We start from the raw sequence: 27,566 nt of genomic DNA on the forward strand, positions 1-27,566 counted from the left end.
CTGTAGGGTCACCCTTTGGGGTTGGAGGTTGCCATTTAGTGTCAGCGTTAAGCGGGTCACCATTGTTGGTTAGGGTTGGGTATTAAGTGTTACCTTTTGGGATATGTTTGAGGGCTACAGCTTAGGGTTAGTATTAAGGGCTAAGGGTTACCCTTTTGGGAGATGGGTTGAGTTACCCTTTTTGGTTAGAATTGAGGAGTACGGGTTAATATTTTGGGCTATGGATACGGTTACCCTTTTGTGTTAGCGTTAAGCATTCAGGTTTCTCCTTTTGTGTTAGGATGAAGGCTCACTCATTTGGGGTTACAGTGAACGGCTTGGGGTTACCAGTTTGGGCTACCAGTTACCCTTTTGTGTTAAGGCTAAGTATATGGGCTATCGTTAAAGGTTACACTTTTGGTTCATGGCTAAGGTCCCCCTTTGGGTTGCGGTTGAGGGTTACTCTTTCGTGTTACTGTTAATCGTGAAGGATTACCCGTTGGTTAATGGGGGCGGAGGGCGACCGCTTCTGTGTGGAGACCGGACGGAAGCAGAGGTTCGGCTGTCGGGGCGTCACGTCGAGCGGCCGCAGCGCAGCGGGGCTCCCCGGCCTCCGGGACCGCGCGGAGGCGGAACGAGTTGCGGCCCGGAACGTTCGTGCGCGGCGCATGGGGCGGCCCGGGCGCAGAGCGGAGGAAGGACCGCGCGTTTCCGGCCCTGTCCGCCCGCCGCGATGATGGCGGGGCTGCGGGCCGACCCGGAGCTGGCCAAGCGGCTCTTCTTCGAGGGTGCCGCCGTGATCGTCCTGGGCGTCCCCGAGGGCACCGAGTTCGGCATCGACTACAGCAGCTGGACCGTGGGGCCCCGCTTCCGCGGCGTCAAGATGGTTCCGCCCGGGGTGCACTTCGTGCACTGCAGCGCGGCCCGGTCCGCCGGCGGCACTGAGACGGGACCGCGGGCCGGGCTGTTCCTCTGCCTGCGGCCCCGGCAGGTGCGCGCCCTGCGCTGGGAGCCGGGCAGCGAGGAGCTGCGGGACGCGCCGGGAGAGGAGGAGGCGCTCGGGAGGGACCTGCGGGACATGGACGCGTTCCTCGGGCCGTACCCGTACGACACCGTGAAGAAGTGGATCGCCCTCAGCAGCTTCGTGGGCGAGGCGGCGGTGGAGCGGCTGCGGCCGGAGAGCGGGCGGATCTGCGCCTTCTCCGAGGTGCTGCCGGTGCGGGAGGGGCGGCTCGGCCGGGACCGCGCGGGGCAGAAGCTGCCGCCGTACGACGCGGGGTGCGGGAGTTACGCCGAGGGCGTGGCCAGGCTGCCCGAGATGCGGCCCAGAGCCGGAACCGAGATCCGCTTCACCGAGCTGCCGCGGCGGACGTACCCCGAGGGAGCCAGCCCGGAGGAGATCACCAGGCACTGCATGGACCTCAGCTACGCGCTGGAAAACGTCATCGCGCGGCGCTACGCCGGGCGGCCGCAGGACCTGCTCGGTGAGTGCGCGGCGGGGACAGCCCCGGGCGGAGCTCCGGCCGTGGCCGTGCCGGGGGGCGGGTGCTGAATGTGGAGGGGCCGGGAGCCCGGCTGGGCTGAGTTGTGAGCGTTTGTTTTTCACGTGGTCTGTCGTGTTACACGAGTCATTCGTTATCAGAATTCCTGCGGGCGATTGGAGGGGAGGCGAAGGTGATCGCATCGGGTGCAGGTAACAATCTTCAGAGCCACCGGTTCTGGCTGGTGAGAAGCGCCTGGCGAGGCTGAGTCCTGGCTCTGAAAAAGAGACAAACACTCGTTGCTCACAACCTCCGTTGTTCTCATCCCTGCGTCTGGGGGCAGCGCCTGCAAGCCGTGGTACAGGAGGAGGTGAACGCCTGCAGGGCGCCGGCAGTGGCTGTGTGCAGGTCTGTGCACCTGTGAGTGTTGCAGGTGCTCCTGTAGCTCCTCACTCAGTGCCAGCAGCACCGCCCTGCAGAGCTGGCAGCCACAATTAGGAGCCCTGCCCGGTTACACTGTGCTTTCTCTCCAGATGGGAGAAGAGCAGAGCATTAGGAAATAATCGGTGTTGGCAGTATTGATCGCCATTTGCAGAGTCACTTAGAGGGCTGAAGGTTGTTTATATGCCCAAGCTAAACCTACAGTTTATGCAGTCATCTGCAGAGCTTTTTAGAGGATGTGTGCCTTGGTTATACCTCGGTTTACCTGTTTTGTTTTGTTTTCTGAATACCTGCAGCTGAGTTGCAGTTTGCTTTTATCTGCTTCCTGATTGGGAATGTATACGATGCATTTGAGCACTGGAAAAGACTGTTAAACATCCTGTGCCGTTCTGAAGCTGCCATTGCAAAGTATCAGGACCTTTATGCCAATCTCATCTTTGTCCTGTACCACCAGTTGAATGAAATCCCGTCTGATTTCTTTGTGGACATCGTCTCCCAGGACAACTTTCTGACCAGCACCTTGCAGGTACGGCTGTGCGTTCTCTTGATCCATGGGAGTCAGAATGCAGGGCATGCAGGGCATTGAAACAGATACAGAGAGAAGCTTCAAGAGGAAGTAAGCTGCTGTTGAGTCTGCCAGAGATAGGGAGCCTGTGTCCTCCGTGAGGGCACACTGACATTTCCTTTTACTTTTTCCTGGCGTTGCTCACACAGAAATGACCTCTCTTGTCATCTATGAGCTTGATCTACCAATGCACATCGAGCATTTATTGCCTTCAGCAGATCAAGCATTTAAAGCACCGTGGACTGGAGTTGGTCCGCACGCACGTGCCAGCAAAGTGAGGTATTGAGGGGAGAGGCTGTTGACAGCTGCAGCACAGAGTGAGGCCTGAGTCTTCTCTATTGTGTTTTCCTTGAAGATAGCACTGACCGTGATCTGGTCCATTGGTGCAGGTTTGGAGTTCTGGAGTGGGACAACTGACGTGACTGGGTGGAACCAGCATGTTTGTTTTAAAAGTGATCTGGGCTTTCAGCTGTGTGAAGCTGAACATCTCCGAGAGGGGCTGAGCGAGTGCAAAGTGGTGTCTGTTTGTTGATCAGTTTTTTTCCCCTCCAAATACCATTCGTTTAAAAACACGTGGCTTGGTGTAAAAGAGTGGTGGTGGTTTCTGATCAGCTTGGATGGTGTGCTCAGCCTGCAGGGAAGTTGCAGCTAAATCTTACTGAGCTGAAGGTATGGATAACATATAAGAAGCCTTTCTGCTCCTGCCTGCTTTATGCAAACGTGAAGGTTTCCTGAAATCAGGTTGTTGTTTGTATGGGATTTATGGTCAGTCCAAACAGCAGAAATACACTGCTGGTGCTGAGACAGGCAAGGGCAAACCTGTAAGTCACTCCCAGTCACTGCAACTGCTGATAGATCAGCAATACTGGAATAGGCTCCCCAGGGAGGTGGATGAATCTCCATCCCTGGATGTGTTTAAGAGCCATTTGGATGTGGTGCTCAGGGATATGATTTAGCAGAGGGTTGTTAGAGTTAGGGTACTGGTTAGGCTGCAGTTGAACTTGATGATCTTCAAGGTCTTTTCCAACCTGGGTAATTCTATGATTCTATGAATAAACCAAAACTTTAAATCCAAGCAAAATGTGATTTTAAAAATAAGAAACCATAAGCAATTATGTTGGTAAATCTCAGCAGCAGAAACTCGGTGCCAGCAGGATTAGTCGTGTGCCCAGGGTATGTCCGGGGTATTTGATGGAGGTGGGCAGTGCCTTCTCCTTCCTCAGGGGATTGGTCGCATTGCTCTTCTGTGCACTCCACACAAAGAATGCATCAGCCAGCTGTTCCATCCATGCAGTGGGAGTTCTCCAAGCACTTTGTCTTGCTGGTTGTCCTCCCAGTTCAGGGGCCCCTGAGTTGAGTCCTGCATGCCCTCGGATTTCATCTGCCTTTGTTTTTCATGTTGGCTGATGGAGCTGATGCCCTCAGTGTGGCTGTGTTGCCTTCAGTGGCCGCTGGCAGCTTTTCTTTCCCTTCTGCTCACACAAGGATCTTTTGCTCACAGTTGAGCATATTTCAGAATTCTGTAATATGTGTCTCATTGCGTGTGCACTACTATGTAACAGAGTTATTGCCTTAATGTTTGTAACCTCAACTGAAGGCAGGATGGCTGTGGGATGAGAGGGGATGTGCAGGTGCTGCTGAGGCTGTCCCAAACAGGTCTAGTTGCCAGGAAGTCTCATCCTTTCCTGGTGGACCTGTCTCGAAACATTCCCTGCCACGTCCTGTTGGTGCTGCACAGCATGTGCCACAAATCTCACTGACATCTACTTTGTTCTTTCAGGTGTTTTTTTCCTACACGTGCAGTGCTGCTGTTGATGGAGCTTTAAGGAAAAAGGCTGAAAAATTCAAAGCTCACCTAACGAAGAAATTTAAGTGGGACTTTGAGGCAGAGCCTGACGACTGTGCCCCTGTAGTGGTGGAGCTTTCCGAGGGTGTGCTCACAGACTAAGCAAAGTGCTCACAGAGAAACAAATGGCTGTTCTAAAATCACTTTTTCTCCATACCCTTCTTAACTTTTCCAGCTTCCTAAGTCATATTCTGTCACTAATTTCTCTTGCTGCTGTAAAGACAGACATGGAAAAAACAAAAAAATTCTTTACCACATGAGATGACCGGAATTGTTGGAACTGTTTGAACATAGCCATGTGGCTCTGCACACCTTGTTTTTCCTCTACCCCGTCACCAACAACTTCTTCTGTACTGAACAGCTCCTTGCTCTGGTTTTATCTGTTGTGCTGGGCTGGAGGTGGTGCATCTCATGCCTGGAGCCGGTGCTGCTCTTGTTTGATGCCTCTGGAGTGAGGCATTCTGCTCAAAGCTGCAGCAGAATTCATCCCATTTTATACCACTAATACTGAAATATCTTTTCCTCTAATACTGTGGAAACCTTTTGTACTTCCTGCTGACGCTCTGCTTAGCATGATGTAAAAGAACATTAACAGTTTGGTAACATTCAATACTGGACAGCAGTCATCCAGGTTTTGAAGCAGAGGAGAACTGGCATGAGATGAGTGTCAGACCTGAACTGTTCCCTTCTGTTTTGCTGTAATCAGAAACTTTAAGTACTTTCACAAAAGACAGTCTCTTCTTTCTCCCCATCATCCCCAAGGTAGGTTGTAGGAAAACTCTGTGGGCGTCATTTGGACCTGTGCAGGGCTTTAGCCCTGTAACCTGCTCATTAACCATCTCATCTGGTAGACTTCTTCAGATATTTGTATGTGTATCTAACAAGATAACACTGCTTGTCAATCTTTTGTAGTTAAAATAAATCTTCTTATCTTGGTCTCGTGTACAGAAAACATCTGTACAATTCTGTTTATATATATATGTGTATATATATAATATAGCTGAAGTTTATGGTGCTGTGTCACTGGCCTGTCTCATTGGGATGTCCAGTATCCCCAGAAGTAACATCACAGTGTGTTCTGTTATACCCAAGTGCAGCTCATAATGAGCAGTACATGGCAAGGCACAAATGCAGCATGTTCTGGGAAGGGAGTATGTGGTTGTGTGTTGCCAAATAATCAGTAACATACTGCAGGAATCAGCCGCCAGAAGCTGTCATGTTGCTGCATTGATGCTGTTTCTTCGCTTTCCTCAAGGGCTTCAAACTCCATTACTCTGGTGTCTTGGTGTGTCCATTTTCAACAGATGCAGTGCAGACAATGAGCCCTTAGGGAAGGTCACTGCAGTTTGGTGTGTGTTTTGTTCTTAACTCTATGTGCTTTCTTGACCTTAACATCCTTGAGATATTTTACACTGTGACTGTGCTCATCTTGTCTTGCTCTTTGCTTGCCTGTGTGCACAGGGAGTGCTGTCTTTGCAATTGCCATTTGGACAAATGGTCTGTAACAGGCGATCCCAGATCTGATTAAAGGTGCCTGTTTGGTTGGTTCTTTGCACCAACCCAATGACTGATTCTGCTGCTTTAAAGCAGAACACCAGTTACTGATGTAACTGAGAAGCTCAGTTAGCATGGAGCGTGGGGACTGTCCTGTCTGGAGTGGGAAAAGATGAATGGTGCTTGGTGCTTTTCCTGGCTGAAAACCAGTCTGGCCCAACAGTGTCAGTGCTTTGCAGACTGTCCTGGCAGTGCTCCCGCTTCTTTGATGGGTAGGTTACTTTGAGTGTGTCTTTGGAAGTTAATTATCAGGTTTAGTTTTTGAGGTTTAACACATGTAGCAGCCGGATTCCCGTCATAAACTGCAGTTTTAGCAACCAAGAACCAAGAATGTAATTGTTCTTCCATTGTGCTTTTTGTGAGGTTGTAGTAGATGTCTCCAATTAGGCCCACAAAAGAGGTGAGGAAGAAGTAGGCCTTTGGGGGGGCATCATCCATTTGGTACATGTGAAACAAGGAACTTTCAGATAAATACAGATCGAGACTGAGTGCTCAGAGTTCAACTCCATGGATCAGTCGCACACTTAAGGGGGAGAGGGAAGTCTGCACATATGAAGCAACACACATTTAATGTTTGCAAGGGGAGACGGTCATAAGTCTGGGAGGGGAAGGAGGTGAGGGCTGTTATTCTTGTTGAACTCAGCAGGAAGGAGGACATAAATGGAAAGCTGTAGCATGTCATGGCTAATATCTTCTTGCCTTTATGTAGCCTGAGGCCACCTATGGCTGTGATAACACTACCCTTCCTTCCAGCTAAAATAGCTGGATAATCTGATATGGTAATCTGAAAACAGAGAGATTTGTGTGTTTGTAAATACAGATTACTGCACACTAATGAAGTATAACGGATGATGTGTTTGCAGCACTGATTCAGCAATGAATTAGGGTCAGGCTGGGCAGCAATGAAATGGCACTGATGCATGAGGTATGATGGCTTTGTGTGTATGTGGTGAGTTGTCCAGCTGCCAGAGCTTTGCAGTGAGGCAAAGTGGTATTGTTCATGTCCTCTGATATGTGCTTTCATTGCAAATTGTGTTGGAATGTGGATTCTGTTCAGTCCTGGGTGAAGGTCATTAAGAATTAACAATGGCATGAGCTGACCACTGGGTACTTGAGAGATTCACTGCAGATGATATCTACAGTGCAAAGCCCAGTGTGATTATATTCAGCCTTGGGAGCCACCATTCAATTTTCACTTCCTTCATTGGCTTAACATTAGGCAAACCAGAGCTGAGTCTCGCTGATACATATTCTGTATGGTGGCCTCTGTTGTTCTGCACCACCCTGAAGAGGGATGCTTCCAGAGTTTCATCGGTCTTGCAAATGAGAAGATGTGAAATGGGATGTAGAAAGCTGTCCTGCCATCCCGGTGACATGGCACACCCTTCTTTCATTGGGAAGAGAAATAGAACATCCTGCCAGCTCATGCAGTCTTCTGTTTAATATCCACCTCCTTCGCTAACATTGTCAAAAGGGCAGGTAGACTGTACCTATCTGTTTTCAGGGGGATTGCTGCTGATGACTTCATTGTGTCACCAGTGAGCATCCAGAATGTAGTTCTGCACGTCCAGTTGATTTTACATGGCAGCCATGTCACCAGTATTTTAAGTCCTGCCACAGCAATGCTTTGAGTCCTTCAGCAGCACCAAGGTCGTGTAGTGCTAATGCCGTGCAGGCATGTGGAGGGGTTCTTGTCCCACTGCTTGACTGCTCAGTGCTGGTCTGCTCCTTGCTTTCACTTTACACCACTTAACGGTGAGCTTCATTTTTGTTATTTCTGCCTGGTCTCTTCCAGCAGCACTAACCTGTCATGTCTGTCTTGTTTCAGCTCAAGTCTCTTCTATTTCTATTAAATGTTTCTATTGTTTGTTAGTCTTGTATTGCTAATTTTTTTTTTTTTAATTCAGAAATAACAGACATGAGATACTTGCTTAAGTTAATTAATGAAGCAATTAGCTGGAGGCTGTGGGCAGATGGCACCTCTGTAAGGAGCAGTATTCATTTCTGCTGTTGCTAAGGTGCACCTTTGTCAGCTGGACAAATAATGCCAGCTGCTATGAATGGAGCCTTAGCACTGAGTTTCTGGAAAATGGACAAAGATGAAGCAGAACATCTTGATCCCTTCCTCTGAAAAAGGAAATCGCTTCTCTTGGATCCTACTGTTTGTAGTCCAGAAGAGCTGACGGTGGTTTATTCTGCAGCCCTGTTACTATCAAAGGGAAGCGCTGTGAATGGCTGCTCGTTCATGGTGTGGTCACCTACCCTATAGTTATTTCTGCTCCTCCTCAGAGAACGCGTGGCTCCCTCCATGCAGACTGGGAGTAGTCCAGAGCCATCCTGCTGAGGCAAGTGCTGTACAAGCCACAGAGTGGAGCTGAAGCACAGCTGGGAGGATGCTCCAAGCAGCACAGCGGTGTTGGAGCCTGTAATTAATGCAGAATAGGCATTGATTCTGTAGGGGCTGCATTAAGAGCATAAATGAGTTGCAAGGCAGCCTAACTGCAAATAAATAAACTAAGTCTAAATGGGTTAATCAATATGAGAAAAAATCCATATACACAGACTGTCAGAGCTGCTGCTTTGGAGTCGTTGGGTCTGTTTCAGTTGGTTCAGAGCTTTGCAGTTCCACAAGGAAGGTGCTGCCATTCGTTGTTACAGTACTGGGTTGTGTGGTCACACTATGGTGGTGCCTTGCTGCCCCTGGGGCTGTGCTGGTGTGCCCTGCTGCTGTGCTCACCTCTGCACACAGGGCCCACAGGAGCTGGCTGAGAAGGCTGTGCTGGTCTTGGGCTGTTGGGAGGCCTGTCAGGTGTCACCTTTGGACAGGCAAGGAATGAAGGTTAGAAGGAACCAACGTGAGGATGTCCCATGACCTAATTTCTCATCTCAGCCCCCTTTGCAGACACTGTGATGGCTGTGCTGGGGGCCTGTCTGGCCATTGGCCATCCCTTTGTTCTGCACCTCCTGGGTCAAACAAGACGTGTATTGGAAGCACTGAGAAGTTTCCCAAATTTGACATTCCCAGAGCTGTAATGCCCAAATGTTTTCCCCACCTGCTGGTGAGCTGGCACTCAGAGCTCTGCCCTAATCCTGCCATGTCTCTTTGCACATTTCCTTATTGTCTTTTTGCCAGAATTACTCATTGTCTGGTACTTGAAAGAAGCTTCTTAACAGGAGGGAGAGCAACTTTTTATATGAGCAGATGGTGACAGGACAAGGGGAAGTGACTTTAAACTGAAAGAGGAGGTTTAGGTCAGCTGTGAATGGAAATTCTTTATGCAGAGGCGGTGCAGCCCCAGCACTGCTGCCCAGAGCTGTGGGTGCCCCATCCCTGCAGGTGCCCAAGGCCATAGCTGGGCCCAGGGCAGCCAGCCCATGGCAGGGTTGGGGCTGGGGGGGCCAGCTGTGCTGGGATACCGTGACTATTGTCACAGATCACGTGTATTCAAAACAGTGTTGGTGTTCTCCCAGCAGTGTTGTGTCCACACTTCCAGCTTGTAGTGCATACTTTCAGGCCACAGTGAGGTCTCTCGGAACCTTCTCTTCACCAGGCTGAGCAAGCCCAGCTCCCCCAGCCTTTCTCCATAGCTAAGGTGCTAAGACAGAGCTTTGTTTGTGCTGGACTGCCCACCAAGAAGGCAATGGCTCACCTCCTCCTGGGGCCTTCACATGCTGGTCCTGAAGGGGCTGCCTGCTCTGGTGCCCAGCATTGCTGCCTCTGCAGAGCAACAAAACAGACTGTGCACCGTGACGTCTCCAAGCAGAGGTGACTGTTATTAGTCGCAGGAAGGTGAATGACTCCTTTAATAGGATTTTCTCTTGGATTTTATCTAATGACATCAATGTGTTCGCATTAATGAACAGCCAGCGCTGCCTGCTGTTCCATGCAAACCTGTGTGCCCACCAGGCTGTCCCCCAAGGGTACCTGCTGAGGGGAAAAAACCCTCTGCTGCTGAGGGACAGGGAATGGCAGGGAAGTGGGGAGGAGGAGTGTGTGGACAGTCCCAGGCATCATCTTTGGTGAGAAAATGAGTTAGGATTACTGTGGCCTGTTGCTTTTGGGTCGTGTTTCTGTAGAATATCTCCAGATAATGTGATTACTTTACGAGCAAATGCCTTTTATTTCTTGAACTGAATAGTCTTGCCAACAGACTAAATCCACGTGTTTGGAAATGGTGTGGTTCTCATCTCGTGATGAAAGCATCCTGCTCAGCGCTTGGTGGGAGGCAGGGCTCAACTTGCCACCTCACTGACCTTGCAGGAGCTTGGCTGGCAGGCAGTCTGAGCCTAGAGCTGTGCGATGGGATGATGATCCAGATCATGCTGCCCATCACTGCCTGTTAACCTGTGTACAGCAGGGCAGGGCTGGTGGCCGTCACATCAGCAGGGCTGGGAGTCCTTCCAGTTGTGCTGAGCACAGCCTCTTGTCCAGCGGAATTCTCATCACTTGAGATTCTGCTGATCATCGCTGAGAGGCTCCCAAACTTGTGAGAGACCTTCTGTCTGCAATCCAGCAGGGACCTATTAAACAATCAATCACCCAGCTGTGGTGTGCGACCACTTGGGGCCTCTTGTAGCTTTATTTCATTAGGAGGAGATCACTGGGGAGGGCTGTGCATGTGTAGCATTACTGGAAGTTCACTCTCATTAAGTGTGTTCATTTAGTGGACTTGGTTTCTTAACAAGGCCAATAACCAGTTTGATCTAATGTTCCTTTGGGGGCTTTCATTCACTTTATTCCCCAGCAGACACAGGCAGGTCAGGAGCTGTCTGCATTAGCAAGATCCTCCACCTTCCTTAATATTCACTGATCCCTGCAAGGATTTTTTTTTATTATTATTATGTATTTATTTATTTGCATTTGTGAAGAAAATATATCTTTAATTTACATTTTCTCCCTCTTCTTTTGCATCTCCAAGAGCAAAGCACTCATCCATGCTTCAGAAGAATGGCCAGATTTTCTTGCCATGTCAGAAGTTGTAGTCCAGTTCTAAGATGACTGATTCTGTTTCCTCTGTGTTTCAGTACCAAAAGGAAACTGCAGCTGTTGTCTTCTACCAATAATAAAAGGGTTGGTTTGGTTTTTTTTCCATGTTCCTGTCATGCTCACTAAAAGCACCTCTGGGCTGGCTCTGCTGTGCCACCATGCAGGGCCTATGGGCTGCCAGCCTTCCTTTCTCTGAATGCACGCTGAGTGTGCTGTTAAGCACCAGCACAAAGCAGGTGTGAAATATTCAGTGGAATAAAGAGTAAGGGCAACCGAGGCCTCAAATGCTCTGAGGATGTTTCAATAATGAAACTTGCAAGTGAAATCATTCTATCTAACACATAAGCAGAGGGTTACTGCATCCAGCCACAGGCTGTGTCTGGGAAGTGACTTGTGCAGCTTTGACTGTCTTGGATCCGTGAAATTAAAGCAGCAGCATCTTTATCCCTGCTCTGTAGTTAGTGGAGCTGAAGAACAGACTCCTGCTCAGCTGCTGCCTGACCACTGTTCTTCACCAGTATTATGTTTGTGCACAGAGCTGTTTCTCCTCCACTCCACTTCTGAGTACTGGGCAGGCTGGCAGCTGTGGAGCAGAGCTGGGACTGCATGCAATATCCTTCCAGCAGCACTTCCCTTGGTGCACTGCAGTCAGGCTGGGACAAGGGAGAGGATTGGGTTCTGTGGCTCGAGCATAGCTCGAGACATGGGTGTCTGTGGCAGGTCCTGGTTTTGCAGTAAGGGACCTGATTGGAATCTGGCAGTTACTACTTGATATCAATTGGAAATGTACTGGTGAGAAAATGACTTGGGCACTCTACCAGCCGCTGCAGCTTGATGAGCTACTAAAATGAGCTATTGCATGGTAATATGTACCTAGAGGGCAACCTGTCTGAGGTGCAGCACCAAGCAGCTCTGTATTTCTAGCAGATTGAAGTCAAGTGTTCTGACTCCAGAAGCGTTCCTTGACTACTGCAGAGGAGATGGATGCAAAAGCAAGAAAACCCCATCTGTCTTGCAGACTGAAGCCTGTGTTTGCCCTGATGTATGCAGTCTTCCATAGAGTGAGCACCTTCTGGTAGCAGCGATACAGGAGGCTGCTCAGGGTTTCTGTGGCAAGGTTTTGGTAGCAGGGGGCTGCAGGGTGGCCTCTGTGAGGAAAGCCCAGCAGCTGCCTCATGTCAGATCAGAACCAGCTCCAGACAGCTCCAACAGGGACCTGGTGCTGGCCAGACCTGAGCCAGGAGTGGTACTGAGTGCCTCAGAGAGAGCAGGTGTAAGAAAGGCAAAAACTGCTGCACAACAGCAGCTGGGAGAGAGGAGCGAGATGAAAGGCAAGCAGCCCTACAGCCACCAAGGTCAGTGCAGAAGGATGTCAGGTGCACCGGGCACAGAGCGGCAGCTCCCTGCGGCGCAAGAGAGGCCCGTGGTGGAGCAGGCCATCCCCCTGCAGCACACGGGCACCACACGGAGCAGATCTCCCTTTGCAACCATGGTGGATGTGGGCTCGGAGCAGGAGCGGGGCCTGGGCCGGAGCTGCAGCCCTTGGGGAAGAGCTGCAGGGAGCAGAGGGGCTGCGGGAGCTGGAGCAGTGCCTGAAGGATGGGCCCCGTGGGACTGAGCCACAGCGGAACAATGCTTGGAGAGCTGCAGAACGTGGGAAGCCCAGGTGGGATCGGTCCAGGAAGGATAAGCAGCCATGGGGGGGGACACACCTGGAGTAGGGGAAGATACTGAGGATGAAAGAGCAATAGATGATGGAGCGTTCTAGACTGGCTGCAACTTCCATTCCCTTCAGGAGGAGTTAGAAGAGAGTAGATGGGAGGAAGGTGGTTTTATTTTGTTTTTAGTTCTCACTGCTTTAGTTTATTATCAGTAAGCAATAAATTATATCATTCTCCCTTATTGTTGAGGTTTTTTGCTTTTGATGGTAAATGCTGAGTGATCTCCCTGTTCTTATCTCAACCCATGAGCTTTTTCATCATTTTTTCTCCTCATCCTTTGCAAAAGGGGAATGAGAGAGTCATGCAGCAAAGCTGAGCTGCCCATTGGTGCTAAACAACGCTTCCCTGTGTCCTGCCAGCTAAATCACCCCTTTTCTCAGTAGCAAAGACCTCTTCAGTGCCAGTAGTGCTGCCCCAGGCTTGTTCCTTGTACAGCGGTTCCCCATGCAGCTGCTGTGTGCTACCACATTGGTAATGGAGGCTTCAGGAAATAATCTTTCACCCCGTGTCCTTGTAAGCGAGGGGAGCTAATGTGAAGGACCAGAGGAGGAGCTCGCTGCTGAGGTGACCTTTCCTGGAAGGGTTCTGTTTTCCTTCTGATCCTGCTTGGAAAACATCTGTCACGTTTTCTGTGCTCTTGCAGCAGAGACAGGTGAAGATGCTGCTGGCTGTGCTCCCCTGCCGTAATGCTGATTGAGGGCAGCTGCCATATTTTAGTGGGACAGAGGCTACTGAGTGAGCTGGATGCTGCCCTCAGCCTTGTCCTCCACACAGCAAAGTCTGGGAAGGGTCCCTATCCCTACCCGTGGCAGGGTGTTGCTGGGGCTGTGCCTGCACAGGCAGTGTGGGGAGCAGTGCTGTGGCCTGCTGGCATCTTGTGGCATGCAGTGTTTGGCTGCAGTGGGCAGCCTGAAGGAGATCAGACCAGCTCACTGCAGTGAGAGGCAGGAGAGCCAGGCCTGTCTTTCTCTACTTCATTCTGACCTTGGAGCGAGGATCTGTTCTGTCCATGGACAGGAGCCAGTGACCCCCAGCTTGTTTCTTCTCTCTGCATGTTCTCCCAAAGATTTTTCTCTCTGGGCATTTATTTTCTCGCAGGCAAGTGACAAGCTGCTCACAGAAAGGTCAAGCTCGGGAGGGCACATATCTCATTAGCACTGACAGCAGAGCCCAGCTGCTCTGTGTACATGCACCACATGTCCCCTGCACACTGCCCAAGGGTTGTTGCCAGAGAGCTGCTCCCCGAACACTCTGTGCAGGGGTCCCGTATTGCCATACCCCAGCTGGCTAAGTTTGCATGGTCTCTGTGGGGCTTCACTTCTTCTCTAGCCTGTGCCACGTTTTGAGACCAGCAACCCGCAGGTGCAGCAGCTACAGGACTGGCATTGCAGATGAAGTGGGTGGGAGGAGCACTGTGCATGGATTCCAACCAGTTATCTCTGTCTCCTTGGAGCCCTTCCAGGATGCTTGTACCCTCGCTGCAGAAAGACATGGCCGTTTCAGTGTAAATTCCTTTCACTTGGCTTGGACCAAATGTCTCGCTCAGTGAGAAGACAAAGCTGAGTGTGTTTTATGGCTTTTTCCCCCAAGCTGTGTGTTTTTCCTCAGGTTATAATTGTCTCCAGACTGTGCCACCCCCAGGCCATTGCTGTGCTAGGTGCTGTGTGTATGCAGGATGTTACCCCCACCCAGCCTGGGGCTGGGAGGCTGCAGCTTAGGAGAGGGCTCTGGCACTGTAGGCATGGCAGATCAGGCTGTGATAACAGCTTTGCTGGATCTCTAAACATTAGCACCAGATGAACAGGCCTAAATTGATGTTGCCAGGCAGAGAAGAAAATGTTGCTGAGCATCCTCATACTGGCACGTTTGCTGGCATCTGATGCAGCAGCTCCCCTTGGTAAGACCCGAGGTTCTCAGCATCCCTCTGACTGATGTGGCATAGGCTGATGAGGGCAGGTTTGTGCATGGCTTTGTGCATCCCACTGGCAGAGCCTGCAACAGCTCTGACCTTAGAAAAGTCTTTGCATATCCTGTATCCCTAGGCCAAAGGGAGACCTCGAGCCTGAGCCTGGATGAGAGCAGAGATTCAAGTTGCAGGGACAGGCTCCAAAGCTGTGACTTTCAGGGGAATGCAAAGAATGTTCTTGCCCTCAGTAGCAATTCCATCAAAACATTTGGCTGCCCATGTTAGGGTTTTATATATTGCTTCCTTGAAAAATTTCTGCCTTTGCCTGGCAGTAAGAGGGGCCTTGAGAGACTGTATGGCATCATGGAGGTTGACAGCTTCAAAGTGAGAGTTACATGCTTGGAAGAAGGGGCTGTGGTAGCCAATGTGGTCTGCGGAGGAGGTGGTGCTGAGCTGCATGTACTGTCCCTGCTCTGCTCTGGTGGATGCTTACACATCTAAGTGCTGCCACTACAGCACCTGACAAGCGTGTTAATGAAAGAGGAGCGTGGAGCTGACAGAATGTCCTGTAAGCCTCATGCTGTTGACCACATCAGATCATGTTCTGTACACTGCTGTGCTATAACCCCATACCCTGGCTCACATGTGAGACCTTAGAGCACCCATCTGCCCTTCCCCAGCTGCTGTGGACTGCTCCGAGGGAGAGCATCATGTCAGCAGCACAGGGCAGGTTACCTCCCACTGACTGCGCTCTCCTGTCAGTACCCTGGCATGGTGCAGGGGCTGGGCAGGGGATTAGCATTTAGTGGGAAGTGTCCCTCCACCTTGGTAGCTGCTTTCCCGTTTCATTCCTGTGCTCAGCTTCTCCTGCTTCTTTGCAGCTGCATGCCCCAGCCAAGGCAGCATGTGTGTGCAGCAAAGCTGTCTGTCCTCTGGATGGTTGGTAGTGCCAGGGAACACAGCACAGTGTGGTGAGTGCACCCACACACACTCAGCCCTGCAGTGGCACTGCCATGCAGGTAGGCACAGGCTGAGGGCTGAGGCTGGGTGCTCAAGGCCTGATGTCTGCCTCACCCCTCAGCCATGGTGCCTAAGTACCTCTGTGGGGGCTCTGGCACCCAGTGCAGGAGAAGCTCTTAGCCATGGCTGCATGTGTTTTTAGCAGCCGGGCTCTCCTGGCTGGCACAATGGGAAACAATGAATGTCCCCTTCCTACATGTGGAAAAAAGAGTTGAGTGCCTAATTGCTGTGCTCTATAAAAAGAAGTAAGAAGGGCTTTTGCAGAGAGTATAGTCTCCTCGGGAAGAAAGAGCTGCACTTTTCCACCCACACCATGCACAGTAGCCCTTCATGCATCGACTGGTCCTTTCCACTGACCATGGTCAGGACAATTGGAGCCTCCTGCTAGGGCACACTCACATCCCCTTCCACCAAGGGGCAGGACCGAGGCTCTCCTGCCCCTCTTATCTCTGTGCCAGGCTGGGCAACTGGCACAGACACTCTCAGGAGGATCCTCTTCGGAGTTATGGGTGTCTCTAACCCTCAGCTGCCTCCACTAGCTCCTGTGACCTCAGCTGGCCACACATCGCCTGGTGCAGCTCATATGGCCTTGCCAATGCTCACCCTCTATGCAACTGTCCATCTGTCTCTCACTCAGACAGAACCTCCTCATGATCCCAGGGCCCCCAGTGGGTGTTACTGGCCATGCATCTTCTCTGCAGTGGCAAGACACTGACAGGGGGATGCTTGTGGTTGCTGAGGTGTGTCTGAGTCTCAGGTAGCACCAAGTCTGGGAAACCAGAAAGGCATAGGGGAAGAGATGGGATCTGGGGCAGACAGAGCTGCTGGAAGTGCTTGGTGACCTTGAAAGCATCCTTCCACCCAACAACTGATTTAACTGGGAAGTGATTTGTTGCAGGATGCTGTAAAGATCAGACATATGAAAAGAGATTTGAAACACAGTTGGATAAAAATAATTAGGTAAATATAGTAATATATCTGCAACCTTTGGCTCTGAAAATGGCTTAAATCTGGTTGACCAGGGAAAGGTGAGAGGGCCCTGGAGGAGTGGAGGTGGTGGGTTGTGCAGTTGTCCCAAACTAGTAGCTGTGCTCATGGGAGCTGGCAGAAAAGGAGGGCTGTTTCTTGAACTTGATTTGTTTGCCTTGAACTAAACAGGTTCTTCTAGATGTCTCACTCCTACACATTTCTGTACTCCCTTCATTTTCTCCTACTTAATCACATTGTGGTACCCTTCACAGAATCTCCTTCTGTATAAAGCATTTGGAAGCCTGAGGTCAGGGACCGACTCTTGGCTGCGCTCAAAATGCAGCACTCAGCACTGACTTGCCTGTGGGTATTAGGGGTGAGCAGTGGAGGAGAAGCTGTGGCTCTCAGTGTGCTCCCTCCTCATGTGCTGCCAAGCACGACCCAAGAGAAGCTGCTCCTCCTGAACACAGAGCCCATCCTGCCCCTGCCTGTCCTTATTGTGGGTCAATCAAAGAGGGAGTTCCAGGGCCCTGATGTGGCCTCCTGATGCCAGCAATACTATGGCACACTCCTTCAGTGTTTTGCTGTCCACATGGAGTGTCTTGGTTCTGGTCCCTTGCAAGAGCCTATCAGGAATGTTGCAGTAAAGTGACATGGACACCAATGCCAGGGTTAAGGGTGGGAGGTCTGGCAAGCACAGCAAAGAAGTATAACTATGGTTTCTCCTGGTTATTACTTAATTGTCAGGCTAAGAGAAAAAAATATACATCCAGTGGAGCAAATGAGGATGCAGAGTTTGGAAATGGAAGAAAACTAGCAGAAGAGCTACTGGGGGCTCAGGGTGCTGGCTGAGCAGAGTCTTGAAATCACACTCCTTGCAGCAAACCAGGCAGGCAACTGTGAAATGGAAGCCTGCAACACAAGCACCTGCCATTTCTTCTGCTCATATAGAAATGTGCAACTGCTGGGGGAGCTCCAGACAGCAGCCAATGGCCTCTCTATCACAGTGAAGGCACACAAAGCCAAGCTCCTGCCACAGCCATGGAGGGATCACAGCCATGACTGGAAGAGGAAGGAGGAGTTGGCAAGCTCCTCAACACAGCCATGGCAAACTGGGCACAGCATCTGCAGTGGTGTCTTATCACAGACACATGAGCCTGGAGATCGCACCAGGCAGAAATAACTCCCAGGCAGGGAGCTGTGGCTCAAAGCAGCTGCTTGGGGGTCATGCATGGGATGCTGGGCAGGAAATGAAAGCACATAGCAGATGACAGGTAAGAGTTAGTGCTGCTAACACAATTTGCCTGGCTTGTACAGAATGCAGCACTAAGCTGCAAGGAGCTGCCTCCCAGTGAGGACACAGTGTACCAGAAAATCAGGTGCATAGCTTGATAATGATATGATGATACAGTTTTGGCTCATACAAGCAGTAACAAGAGACAGGAGCAGAATACAAGGAATCAAGCATCCAGTGAGAGAAGACTGGGAGAGAGAGGGATGTGGGAAGGAAGTAGGGAAAAGTAGATATAGCCTGCAATGGGAAAGATATATCTGGGTTAGGGCTCAGGATCTGCCTGTCCTGAGGAGGAATATGGCTGGGCAGTGGCCTTTTCCTTTCCCCTCCACCTGTTAGAGGGATTCTGCCTTTGGGCTACAGCATCACCGTTGCTGGAAGGTGATGATGTTTGTCTGCCCCTCATCTGGAATCTGCACTCTGTTGGCAGGAAGGCATCAACTCCCCTGGCTTTTCTAATTTTTGCTCTGGATATTGTTTTCTTAATTGGACATGCAGCCACAAGTTCTGTGAGCTGCTGTGGGGACCAGTGTGCTGAGGGGGAAGCTGGCTAATGATGCAGGGAGCTGCACGAAGCATCACTGGGGGATGCCTCATGCCAATGCATAATATGCATAATTTACTGAGACTTTAATATTAATGTTCAACCCAGCCTAACCCCTTGTAAAAACAATTAGCAACAAAACTGCCTTTGCAGTTATGTAGATGTCTCATTCTTCCAGTGGCAGCAATAGAGCTTTTCTTCCTCTGCCCCATTTTGCCACTCACTCTGGTTTTCTCAGCTGCTACTCGAAGGGCAGAAATGAGGAAAGAAATAGAGCTTTATAAAGCTTCAGGCTGCTCTGCAGGGCCATTGAGGAGCTTCTCCTGTATCTCTGAGGGTCAGTACAACCCTCAGGACTCCTTGCCCTACCTCTCCTTCCAAACATGGAGAAGATGGATCTTCTATCCATCTATCCACTTTGTAGCAAAGTTTCTTTTTTCTCTCTTTATTTTTTGTTTAATTTTACCACCTTGGGCCTCACTTATCCTCATGCCTCTCTCCCACCTGGCTGCCTTTTGACATCTGTCTACTGCTTTGTAGTTGTCATTCAAATGGAATTTGGCTGGTATGATACCATGTATGAATCAGTGCAGTCAGTGGCATTAGGAGTGAGCTGATGTCTTATGCAACAAACCTCCATTCCCACATTCAGCCGTGTTCAAGCCCTTACTTCATGAATTGCTGCCATACATCCATCCTGAAGGAAGTGGAGCCCAAGCCTGACCCTGATGGCTCTGAGGGGACAGTATCCTTTTGGAAATTGCTTCTAATTCAGGCAGCTTCTAGAGGCAAAAGCCTCACAGAGAGCATCTCTGGAGTCCGGTCCATAGACCTGCCACAGCCTCATGTGTCACCTCATTGTTTCATCCTCCCCCTGCCAAGCACCATCACCCAGTTCTGACTCCCCTATCCCCAGTGACAAGGGCACCTGCACAAAGGCTTCTCAAGTTGTGGCACTATCAAAATTCAGGTGAGGGTGGCAGTGTGGAAGGAAACAGAAAATGGGGAAAGGATAATGCAATATCCACTTTTCCACCTGCCTTCATACCCCAGAGAAGAGGCCCACACACCTCTTGCAGCATATTCTTGTGTCTGCACACAAACTGCTGGAAGGGCTCACAGAGAGGTCTGCAGTACACAAAGCCAGATGCTGGCCGGTCCCTGTGCTCATGGCAGTGCTTTGCCTCTGCTGGGATTAAAAGTGAAGCAGCTGTGGCCCCTCAGCACTCCTGTTCTGACCTCCCATGTTCTTTCATCTCAGCAGGCAGCCTTTTTTTCCCTATAAACTCTTGAATTGTATAAATCTGAGCAAGCCTTCTAGTTTGGGGGCTGGGGTTTGGGAAGTGCCTTCTTCCCAAGGAAGCGAGGAGGAGAGCAGAGATGGGGCCAGCCAGGAGAGGAAGGTACTGCTGAGCTGGAAGGCATTGCCTTTCTGCCCAGAGGCTGCATTGCATTGCTCATCCCTCCTCCCCCCTGCTGCTGCCCTCATTTGGCTGATTCTGTAGATGAAAAGTGGCCTTTAAAATATAGGACAAGGTCACGCTTGTCTTCCTGCAGTCACAGCCCCATGTGGCTGTGCCCTGATGCTCTATAACAGCAGCTTTGAGGAGGCATTGTCTGCGGATGCTGAATGCCCCATGGGGATGCAACGCCAGCAGTGGCACACAGGCAGCAGCAAGGGTGCAAGTTGGTGGTGATGGTGTGCCCACCTCCAGCACTACTATAGCATCCAGAGTGGCACTGGGCTGGTGGCCGGGGGGCTGGGGCTGGCATTCAGTTGTGCTGCTGCTGTTCCAAAGTGGGACTCTTTCCACCACATTTCCTCTACACTGTTTCCATGAGATATATTGGCAGCTTTGTGCCATGCAGTACAGATGCCCAGTCCTGTTTGTGGGTCTCCAGAGCAGAGGGAGTTGGGCTGATGTGTTCGTAGGTGCTCCTGGCCCAGCAGTGCCCTCTGCTATGGGAGGAGGGTTGCTTTCCTTGCAAGCAGGAAACACTGCTTTTGCTCACCTCCAATTCCTGCTTGCCCCTCCTGACACTGCCAGTACTAGTTACAGCTCTATTTGTCCATGGCACATCTTGGCAAAGGAACTGGCATGCCAGCAGTCCAGTAGGTGTTTTCAGAGCTGATGCTTTGCAGGCTAAGAAATGTGACAAGAATTAGGTGGGCATGTTGTGAGTGTTTACGAACAGCATCAGAATGGGACATAAAGGCGCTGTCTGGGAGGGCTCACCAGTATTAGTCTGTCCTGGGTGTTCCTTATTGCATCTTCCTGCTCTTATTGTTGCTGCTGGACGTTGTCCTCTGTGGTCCAAACTGTCAGCTCTTCAGCCCGCCTGAGCCAAGGTAAAGCGTGCAAATTAACTTCCCTGGGAGCAGTCCAAGCCTGAAAGTCATCTGCTCCCCCCATAAGCATGAAGAGATTGAAAATAACAGACTTGCTATCTCAAGGGGAAACAAAAGTTGAAGGCAAAGCCTCCCAGAAGCAAATGCTGAGCAGCAGAGCCCCGCCTTGATGAGAAGTTTTCTCATTGCTGTCCCCGAGTGTTTTCCACGTGGATGCCAGGACTCTTATAGTGCTTTTAGTTAATGGCGGAAGAGAAACCTGATGCCCTGGCCAGCACTGTGTGTGTGCAGTGCTCAAGGCTGTCCAAGCTGCTGACAACTGTTCTGCTTCTTGGTGCTGCTGTGTGCTGCCAGGATGTAGCTCTCTGACAGGAGTGCCCGGTGTTCCCAGGAGAGGGCAAGCTGCCACCCCATCCCCAGCGACTGCTGTGTTCTCCAGGGTCCTGCACTGCCCAGCTGGAAGTGAGCCGGGGTGGTGGAACAGCTTGCCAAAGGCAGCACTGGTCTGAGTGCTGAGCACTCTACTCCACCGAGCTCTTTGTTTAATGCCTTCTACCTGCAGATCTTTCTCAGCAGTCTCTTGGAAAAGAGGTGCTACTGCTGAAGAGAGGCAGCAGGTTGTCAACCCACAATAGTCAGATGGTGTTGCGCCTCAATGTAGAACAGGGTGGACCTGCAGCTCTCAGTGTTCTTGAACTGGGTGGTGTCTGAAAGCCTCTGTTCACCTCTCTGAATAGCAGTGCAAGGTTCAGACATTTGCTGCCAGAAGTTGACTGCCAGATCAGTCAATCTGATGGATCCCCAGGGGTGCATTACTGGAGGTAGGACAGAGCTGCTACGGGGGTGAACTTGGCTTCCTGGAGTCAAGAAGCAATTACTGTAACGGCAGCAGGACAGACTGTGGTTTTGCTGTCAGGGGTTGAAATTATTTCTGACCTGATTCCTGAGAAACAGAATTGCTCGTGCAGCAGACCCTGGTGCCATGCCTGTACTTCCCAGTGCAGTGGGGGGGGGAAGGATTCTGCCTTTCTGACACTGGAGGCTGTGCTTGCTGGTGGAACCATCCATCTTTTGTATGGCAGACTCCCTCCTGCACATGCAAGTCAGACTCGCTGTAACAAAAACACTGTCTCTGTGCGGATGTCCCAGTCATGGACCTGGCCCTCTGAGTGGTACCAGGTGAAGCATCCAAAGGATTGATCTTTCTCCAACTTGAAACTCCTATATCTGTCTCTGGCTGAGACTGGAAGATGCACTCATTGAGCAGATTCTGTCTGGGAGATGATGAAAAAGTCCTAAGGGTGACTGTCCTTGACAAAGGGGTGTCTCGCTGATTCTTTGTCATTTCTCAGCAATGCCTTTTGGCCCAAAGACGCTCATTACTTATATCTTTCAACGCCAAGAACTCTGAGTTCAGAATTTATAACTTCATTAGGGTATTTTGTTTATTCACTTCCGAATTTATACTGGGACATGACAATCATCCTTCTGTCTTTCTGGTAAGGAGTTAAGCCCATGATTAGCTGTTAGTTCATTAGCCCCCCTTGTCAGTGCATGAAGCTGTTATTAGGCACTGACTACTCCCGCAGTGGTCTTCAAGTTTGTCCCAAAGCTTAGGCTGTGATTTTAGCTGTAGAAGGGAGATGATTGGTTTGGTCCTTCCCTACTCTCTTGTTATCTCTTGGTCAATCAGCTTCCAACCTGGAATACTCCATGATTCTTTGATAATGAGTATGGTATCACACCAGAGCCCTGGGTAGTTAGTATTTGTTATCACAGTGGAGAGCCCTGTTTAACCTGCTTGTGTCGGGTGTATCTATGCCACCTTGTAGTCTTGTCAATTGCAAAGAACAGAAGAGGTTTGGCAGATACCTCTTTGAAAACATGGTGTTTGCAGGGTGGTCATTCTAATCTTTTGTATGGGGTAGAGCTGTACACAAACATATCCATGCTGTGCTCACTGGACAGTCTCCCAGCCAATTGATATAATGCTGGCATGGGGTGTTTACATCTTCAAATTCAGTGAAAAAGTACCTCCAAGCTCCTGAATTTGCAAGGTCTGAGACACCATTTGGCTCTCAGGTGTCAGGTCTATACCTCCTATATCTCAAATAGGTGATGCCCAGAAAGACCGGACTCTTTAAAGCCCATCGAACTGTGAGCCTTCCACAGGTGTTAATCAACAGAGCAATCTAGCCTTCAGATTAGTATGTTGGGGTATTCACCAAAAGCATTATAAATATCTTAGGAACAGTTTTCAGGTTTTTATGGAGCATTACCAATGAAGCTTCTGGTACTTTACATGGAGTTGATGTAAACTGGTTCAATTAAAGGCTTAAACCCCTCTCAAAGACTCAAGCAACTTGTTGATGCCTTTGGCTTCAGGATGGGCTACAGCAAAAAAGTATAGGCAAATATGGAAACTCTACTCAGGCAGATCCCAAGGGTGCTTAATAAATCCATAATAGAAGTGCAATTGTTTGCTCTTTCATGCATATGCTCACAGAGGCTGTTGCCAAAGCTCACTGAGTCCATGTCCCATTCAATTCTATTGGCCTGTTTGGCCCTGCTGATTCCAGATGTCTTCTCTGAGTGTTTGTAATACTGTTTGCTGTCTGAAAACTCTAATCCTGCTGATCTTCATTCAAATAAAACCACATGGTTTGGGGGTTTAGTACACAGAAAGTGGATATTTTGACCGCTCATTTACACAAAATATCCACAACTAAACAATGTTTTCTCTCTCATAAGCAAAATGCCACATGGTTCACAATAGTTTGCTCTTGGTGCTGACAAATCAAGGGAATTAGACACAGTGGGGATAAGCTCTTCCACACTGCTTTCAACAGGGACTCTGAGAAAGAACTCTGCTGTGAAGTTCAGGCACCATCAGTCATTATTAAATATCATTAGACTTCTCCCCGAAGATTGGCATCATGAACATTTTGTATTGTACTACTGCATTTCAGTAAGGCTGGACAGAGTGCTTAGAGAGGTCTTGAGAGGATGCAGGAAGAAATCTAAGCTAGGCCAGGCAGTCAAGAAGAATTACAGTGAAACCAGACTAGAATGATTTCAGGCTGAGAGGTGACCTGTGGTGGACCTCCAATTACTCTGCCAAAACAATACTGACGTTTGAAGCATCTATTTGTTTTGGGAGGCATGGATTTGGGAAGTAGCTGCTTGTTGCGGAAGATTGTAGAAACTCTGACCCAAGATGACCCTTTTATTCCTCTACAAATGAAGGTGGGGATTGGAGGAAAAGAATATAAAGGAGACTTGTATTTCTGGTCCCACTGCAGCAGATGAAAATAGGAACAAGACTGTGGTAGGCGCTGGCTGCTGCCTGCTGCTGTTCAGGCACTAAGGACGATGTCGAAGAAACTGCCTCAGTCTGTCAATAACCATCAATTCAGTGAAACTGAAAAGATCAAAAGAGAGGTTTTATTGTGCAGGCCCACCAGGGTCTGTAAACTTGCTTCTATGAGAGATCAAAAGCTGAAAGGCTGCATGACTTGTCCAAACTCCACTTTCGGCTTCACAGGCCCCATAGGCGCTGCCAGCCTTACACTCTTTTGGGAGAAAGAACCAAAAGCTGCTATTCCTCCAAACCGTTAGCCTCAGGCAAAATACCTGGGTACAGTGACGTTCCTTGGGAAAGGAGGGTTTAAGTACAGAAAGCCTGGCTGACAGTGAATGATGCATTGCTGTACAGCAACAGGACCACTGTGTTTCCTAACAGAGCATGACATGCTGGACTGTGTCCCAGGGCACAGATCATCACAGTCTCGTGCGGGTTGGAAGGGACCTTAGAGATCATCGAGTCCAACCCCCGGGATTCGAGCCTCCTGCATAGCAGAGCGGCACTTCTACCACTTGCACCACAGGGGGGATTCGAACCCAGGGTCTCCAGTGTTGCAACGCGGTATTCCTATCACTTGTGCCACTGGGGCACACTAGTGGAGCAGGACAGAGGCACAAGGAGAGAAGACTTCTGGGTGTGCAGTGGCCTGTGGCAAAGGGCCCAAGAGACAGGTACTGCAGACAGCAGCATCACCCCTGGCCAGGGCGTTGCTTTTGGTCATCTTCTGGAGCCTGCTTTGTACTCACACTGCCAGTACTTAGCATGGAGCAGTTGGCACAACCAGGTCAGTGCCTACACTGCCGGCACATTGCCATTTGAGTGTGGGGGCTTTGGGAATTTCCCAGCAGTGGGAGTCAACTGAATCATAGAATCATAGAACTGCTCAGGTTGGAAAAGACCTTAAAGATCATCAGGTCCAACCAATGAAGTCTGAGTTCTGCTAAGTGACAGACATGGAAGCTGAGCTGCAACCCAGCAGTAATTAATGTACTTCTTGTTTTAATGTCTGTCACTAATTGCAAAAGCAGACAACGCAGCATCTGCATGACACTGCAACTGCAGATGATCTGTGGCTCCTCATTTTGAGATGTGACAAAAGAGAGCAGGACACCTGGCTTCCATCCTGCTCTCAGTGACGCACCAGGTCACACTCCCTTCTGTGAGAGCTGGGTTGTACGAAGGATCCCTCCTGCAGATGGCACTTCCACTGCAATGGAGGAGCAGCACTTGGCATGAACAAACTTCTCTCCAGTCCAACTCATCAGATGTCATGGGAAGATAAATAGTCTTACACTGTAGGGGCTCTGCAGCAGTGGAAGGCAGCCTGGTGGCAATCTCTTCAGCATGCCTGACCTTTGGACCCTATGGTCCTTTATCCATAGCCTTACACAGAATCACAGAATTGTAGGGGTTGGAAGGGACCTCTGGAGAGGTCTCAGGGATGCTGGTGGAGTTCCTCTGGGATAATCTGGTGTTGGTCACAGGAGCTGAGCTGCTGGCTGAAGCTTTGGTTCACAGGGTGAGAGGGAAGGCAGCCTGACATACAGCTCCTGCTTGGTGCTTGAATGTAGGCAACACTCAAAAGGAAATCTTGCTGGGTGGCTTTGCAGCTGCTAACATGAAGCCTTGTTGAGCACACCACTGGCTGGGCACACATGCACAGTGCTACTGTGCCCATGGCTCCTGGGACAGTGGCACCAAGAGCAGCAAGGGCACTGAGAGGTGGCATCCTGTATTGCACTGGGAGCTCAACTGTCCCCCTGGCCCTTCAGATGCATCCTTAGGATGCTCTGAGAAAGGCAAGGAGGGGTGAGATGGTTGAGTGCCCCCACCACTCCACCGCAGCACTCCTTGCTGTAGGCTCAGATATACAGGGAAGGTTGCACAGCTCCTTCTGCTTTGGTTATTGTGGCATCCAGCAGCCCATTCTTGAGGGGCTGTGCTGCAGAGCCCTTACTCTCACTGGCATTCAAGTGTCCATCTAAGTCCATTTTTAAGTCTTTTTCTCAAAACCCTCACCTGAATGTATGGGCTTCTGCCTCCTCCTCCTATCTATGCCCTCCCCGCCAGGGCTGGCATGGGATCCCACCTGGTGCAGCTCCTGATGCAGTGCTGCTGGCTTTCTGATAACACACATGGAGAACTCTTACACATGGCAGTGATGTTGCAATAAACACCCTCTTGGGTGCACATGGGAGGACAGAGATGGAACTGTGTTGTCCCTACCACAAGCTCCTCAGGCAGAACAGATGGCTGAGCACAGCCATTCCATCATCCTTTCTGCCATGGCTGCCCCTGACCCAACCCAAACCAAACTGAGCCCTACCCTCCGGCCTGGATGTCTGCTCTGCCACTCTATGACCAGCTCTGGTGCACAGCGTGGGGCCTCTCCTGGCACCCAAGATCAGCCCTGTCCCCTGAGATATCACACAAGTACAGCTGGGGATGTGTGCAGGGGATTTATTAATAACCTGCCTGATTTCACCTACTTGCTCAGTCATAACAGTCCCAGACATGCTGCCTTTCCTCCCCCGTTTTCCATATGCTAATGCTTTCCTCTCACCTGCCAGGGGCTGCTAATAGACTTCTTCGTGTCAGCCTGATAGACAGCCCTTTAATTTTCTCCTCCTGCAAACTGTGTGGTCCAGGAGAAGGAGGCCATCTGCCAGAGGGGGTCTCGTGGTCTGGTGGATTTCCAAACCATATGGGGCCCTGAGCAGAGGAAACCAAGCCATAGTTTGGGGCAAGTGGCCCCAGGTCCCTGCCCCATGCTGCTGAGCCCATTCCATCCCAGGGGTTGCTGACCTTCAGCAGTAGGTGCTGCGCTTGCAGTCTGTCATGCACAAGGTCTTCTGAGATGGATAGAGCTGTGCTCTGGAGCTGTTGCTCATGGTTCCCCTAAACCTTTCCTGTCTTTGCTCCCTAGAACTGTGTGCAGCAGGGTGAGGCTGGAGATGGCCCAGGCCAGCTGAGCACTTGGTTGCTGCAGCACCAAATGGTGCTGGTCCCTGTGGGCAGCAGGGCTGCAGCAGCCCAGGTAGGGACCATGGGACCACAGGAGAGTGGGGCAGGAAGGGCCGATTTCAGGCCTGGGAAGTTCCAGAGGACCTTTGCCTCTTTTGTCTGCTGCTGCCCGCAGGGCTTTTCCCCCTCCTGTCCTTAGGCCTTCAGGGGGCTGAAGCCATCCCCTGGGGGATGCTGCTTGCTGGCAAGCAGAGCTCTCAGTATCCCTCTGCATTCAGTTCTACAAATCCCCAAGCCAAGGCAGTTATCATACTGTCCTTTGCTTTGCTTTAGGGGCCTTCAATAACCCAGATCTTTCCGAAAGGCAAGCATGAGGCATGCACCTCCATTTGTCATTTGTCCCACTTGGAGTCTGTGCCGCCCACTGCCCTGCAACAAGCCCAAATGTTTCCCCTTCTTTTACCCTTCTCTAAGCTGCTGGAGGAGGCTGGTCTGACCAGGACCTGCAAAGAGCTGGAGATGGGCACCAGCATCCCCTGGGCCAGGCTGGGCAGTGGGGGCTGGTGCTCAGCAACCCCAGG

The 27,566-nt window shown here is 50.4% G+C and overlaps 1 protein-coding gene across 2 annotated transcripts in view; it reads left to right on the forward strand.

The window, feature by feature from the left end:
- Positions 1-646: 646 nt before the first annotated feature.
- AAR2 (AAR2 splicing factor) overlaps positions 647-27,566 on the forward strand; it is a 37,484-nt gene continuing 10,564 nt past the window's right edge. The window contains exons 1-3 of one of the 2 annotated variants that reach the window (XM_015881274.2): positions 651-1,463; positions 2,198-2,427; positions 4,247-7,733. In XM_015881274.2, coding sequence (XP_015736760.1) covers positions 713-1,463; positions 2,198-2,427; positions 4,247-4,414 — 1,149 coding nt within the window. In that variant the 5' untranslated portion in view covers positions 651-712 and the 3' untranslated portion in view covers positions 4,415-7,733. Of the gene's footprint in view, positions 1,464-2,197; positions 2,428-4,246; positions 7,734-27,566 lie in introns of those variants that run through there. The other variant, XM_015881273.2, reaches the window with a different exon arrangement.

Source organism: Coturnix japonica, chromosome 20 (assembly GCF_001577835.2).
Source record: "Coturnix japonica isolate 7356 chromosome 20, Coturnix japonica 2.1, whole genome shotgun sequence".
Lineage (NCBI taxonomy): Eukaryota > Metazoa > Chordata > Aves > Galliformes > Phasianidae > Coturnix > Coturnix japonica.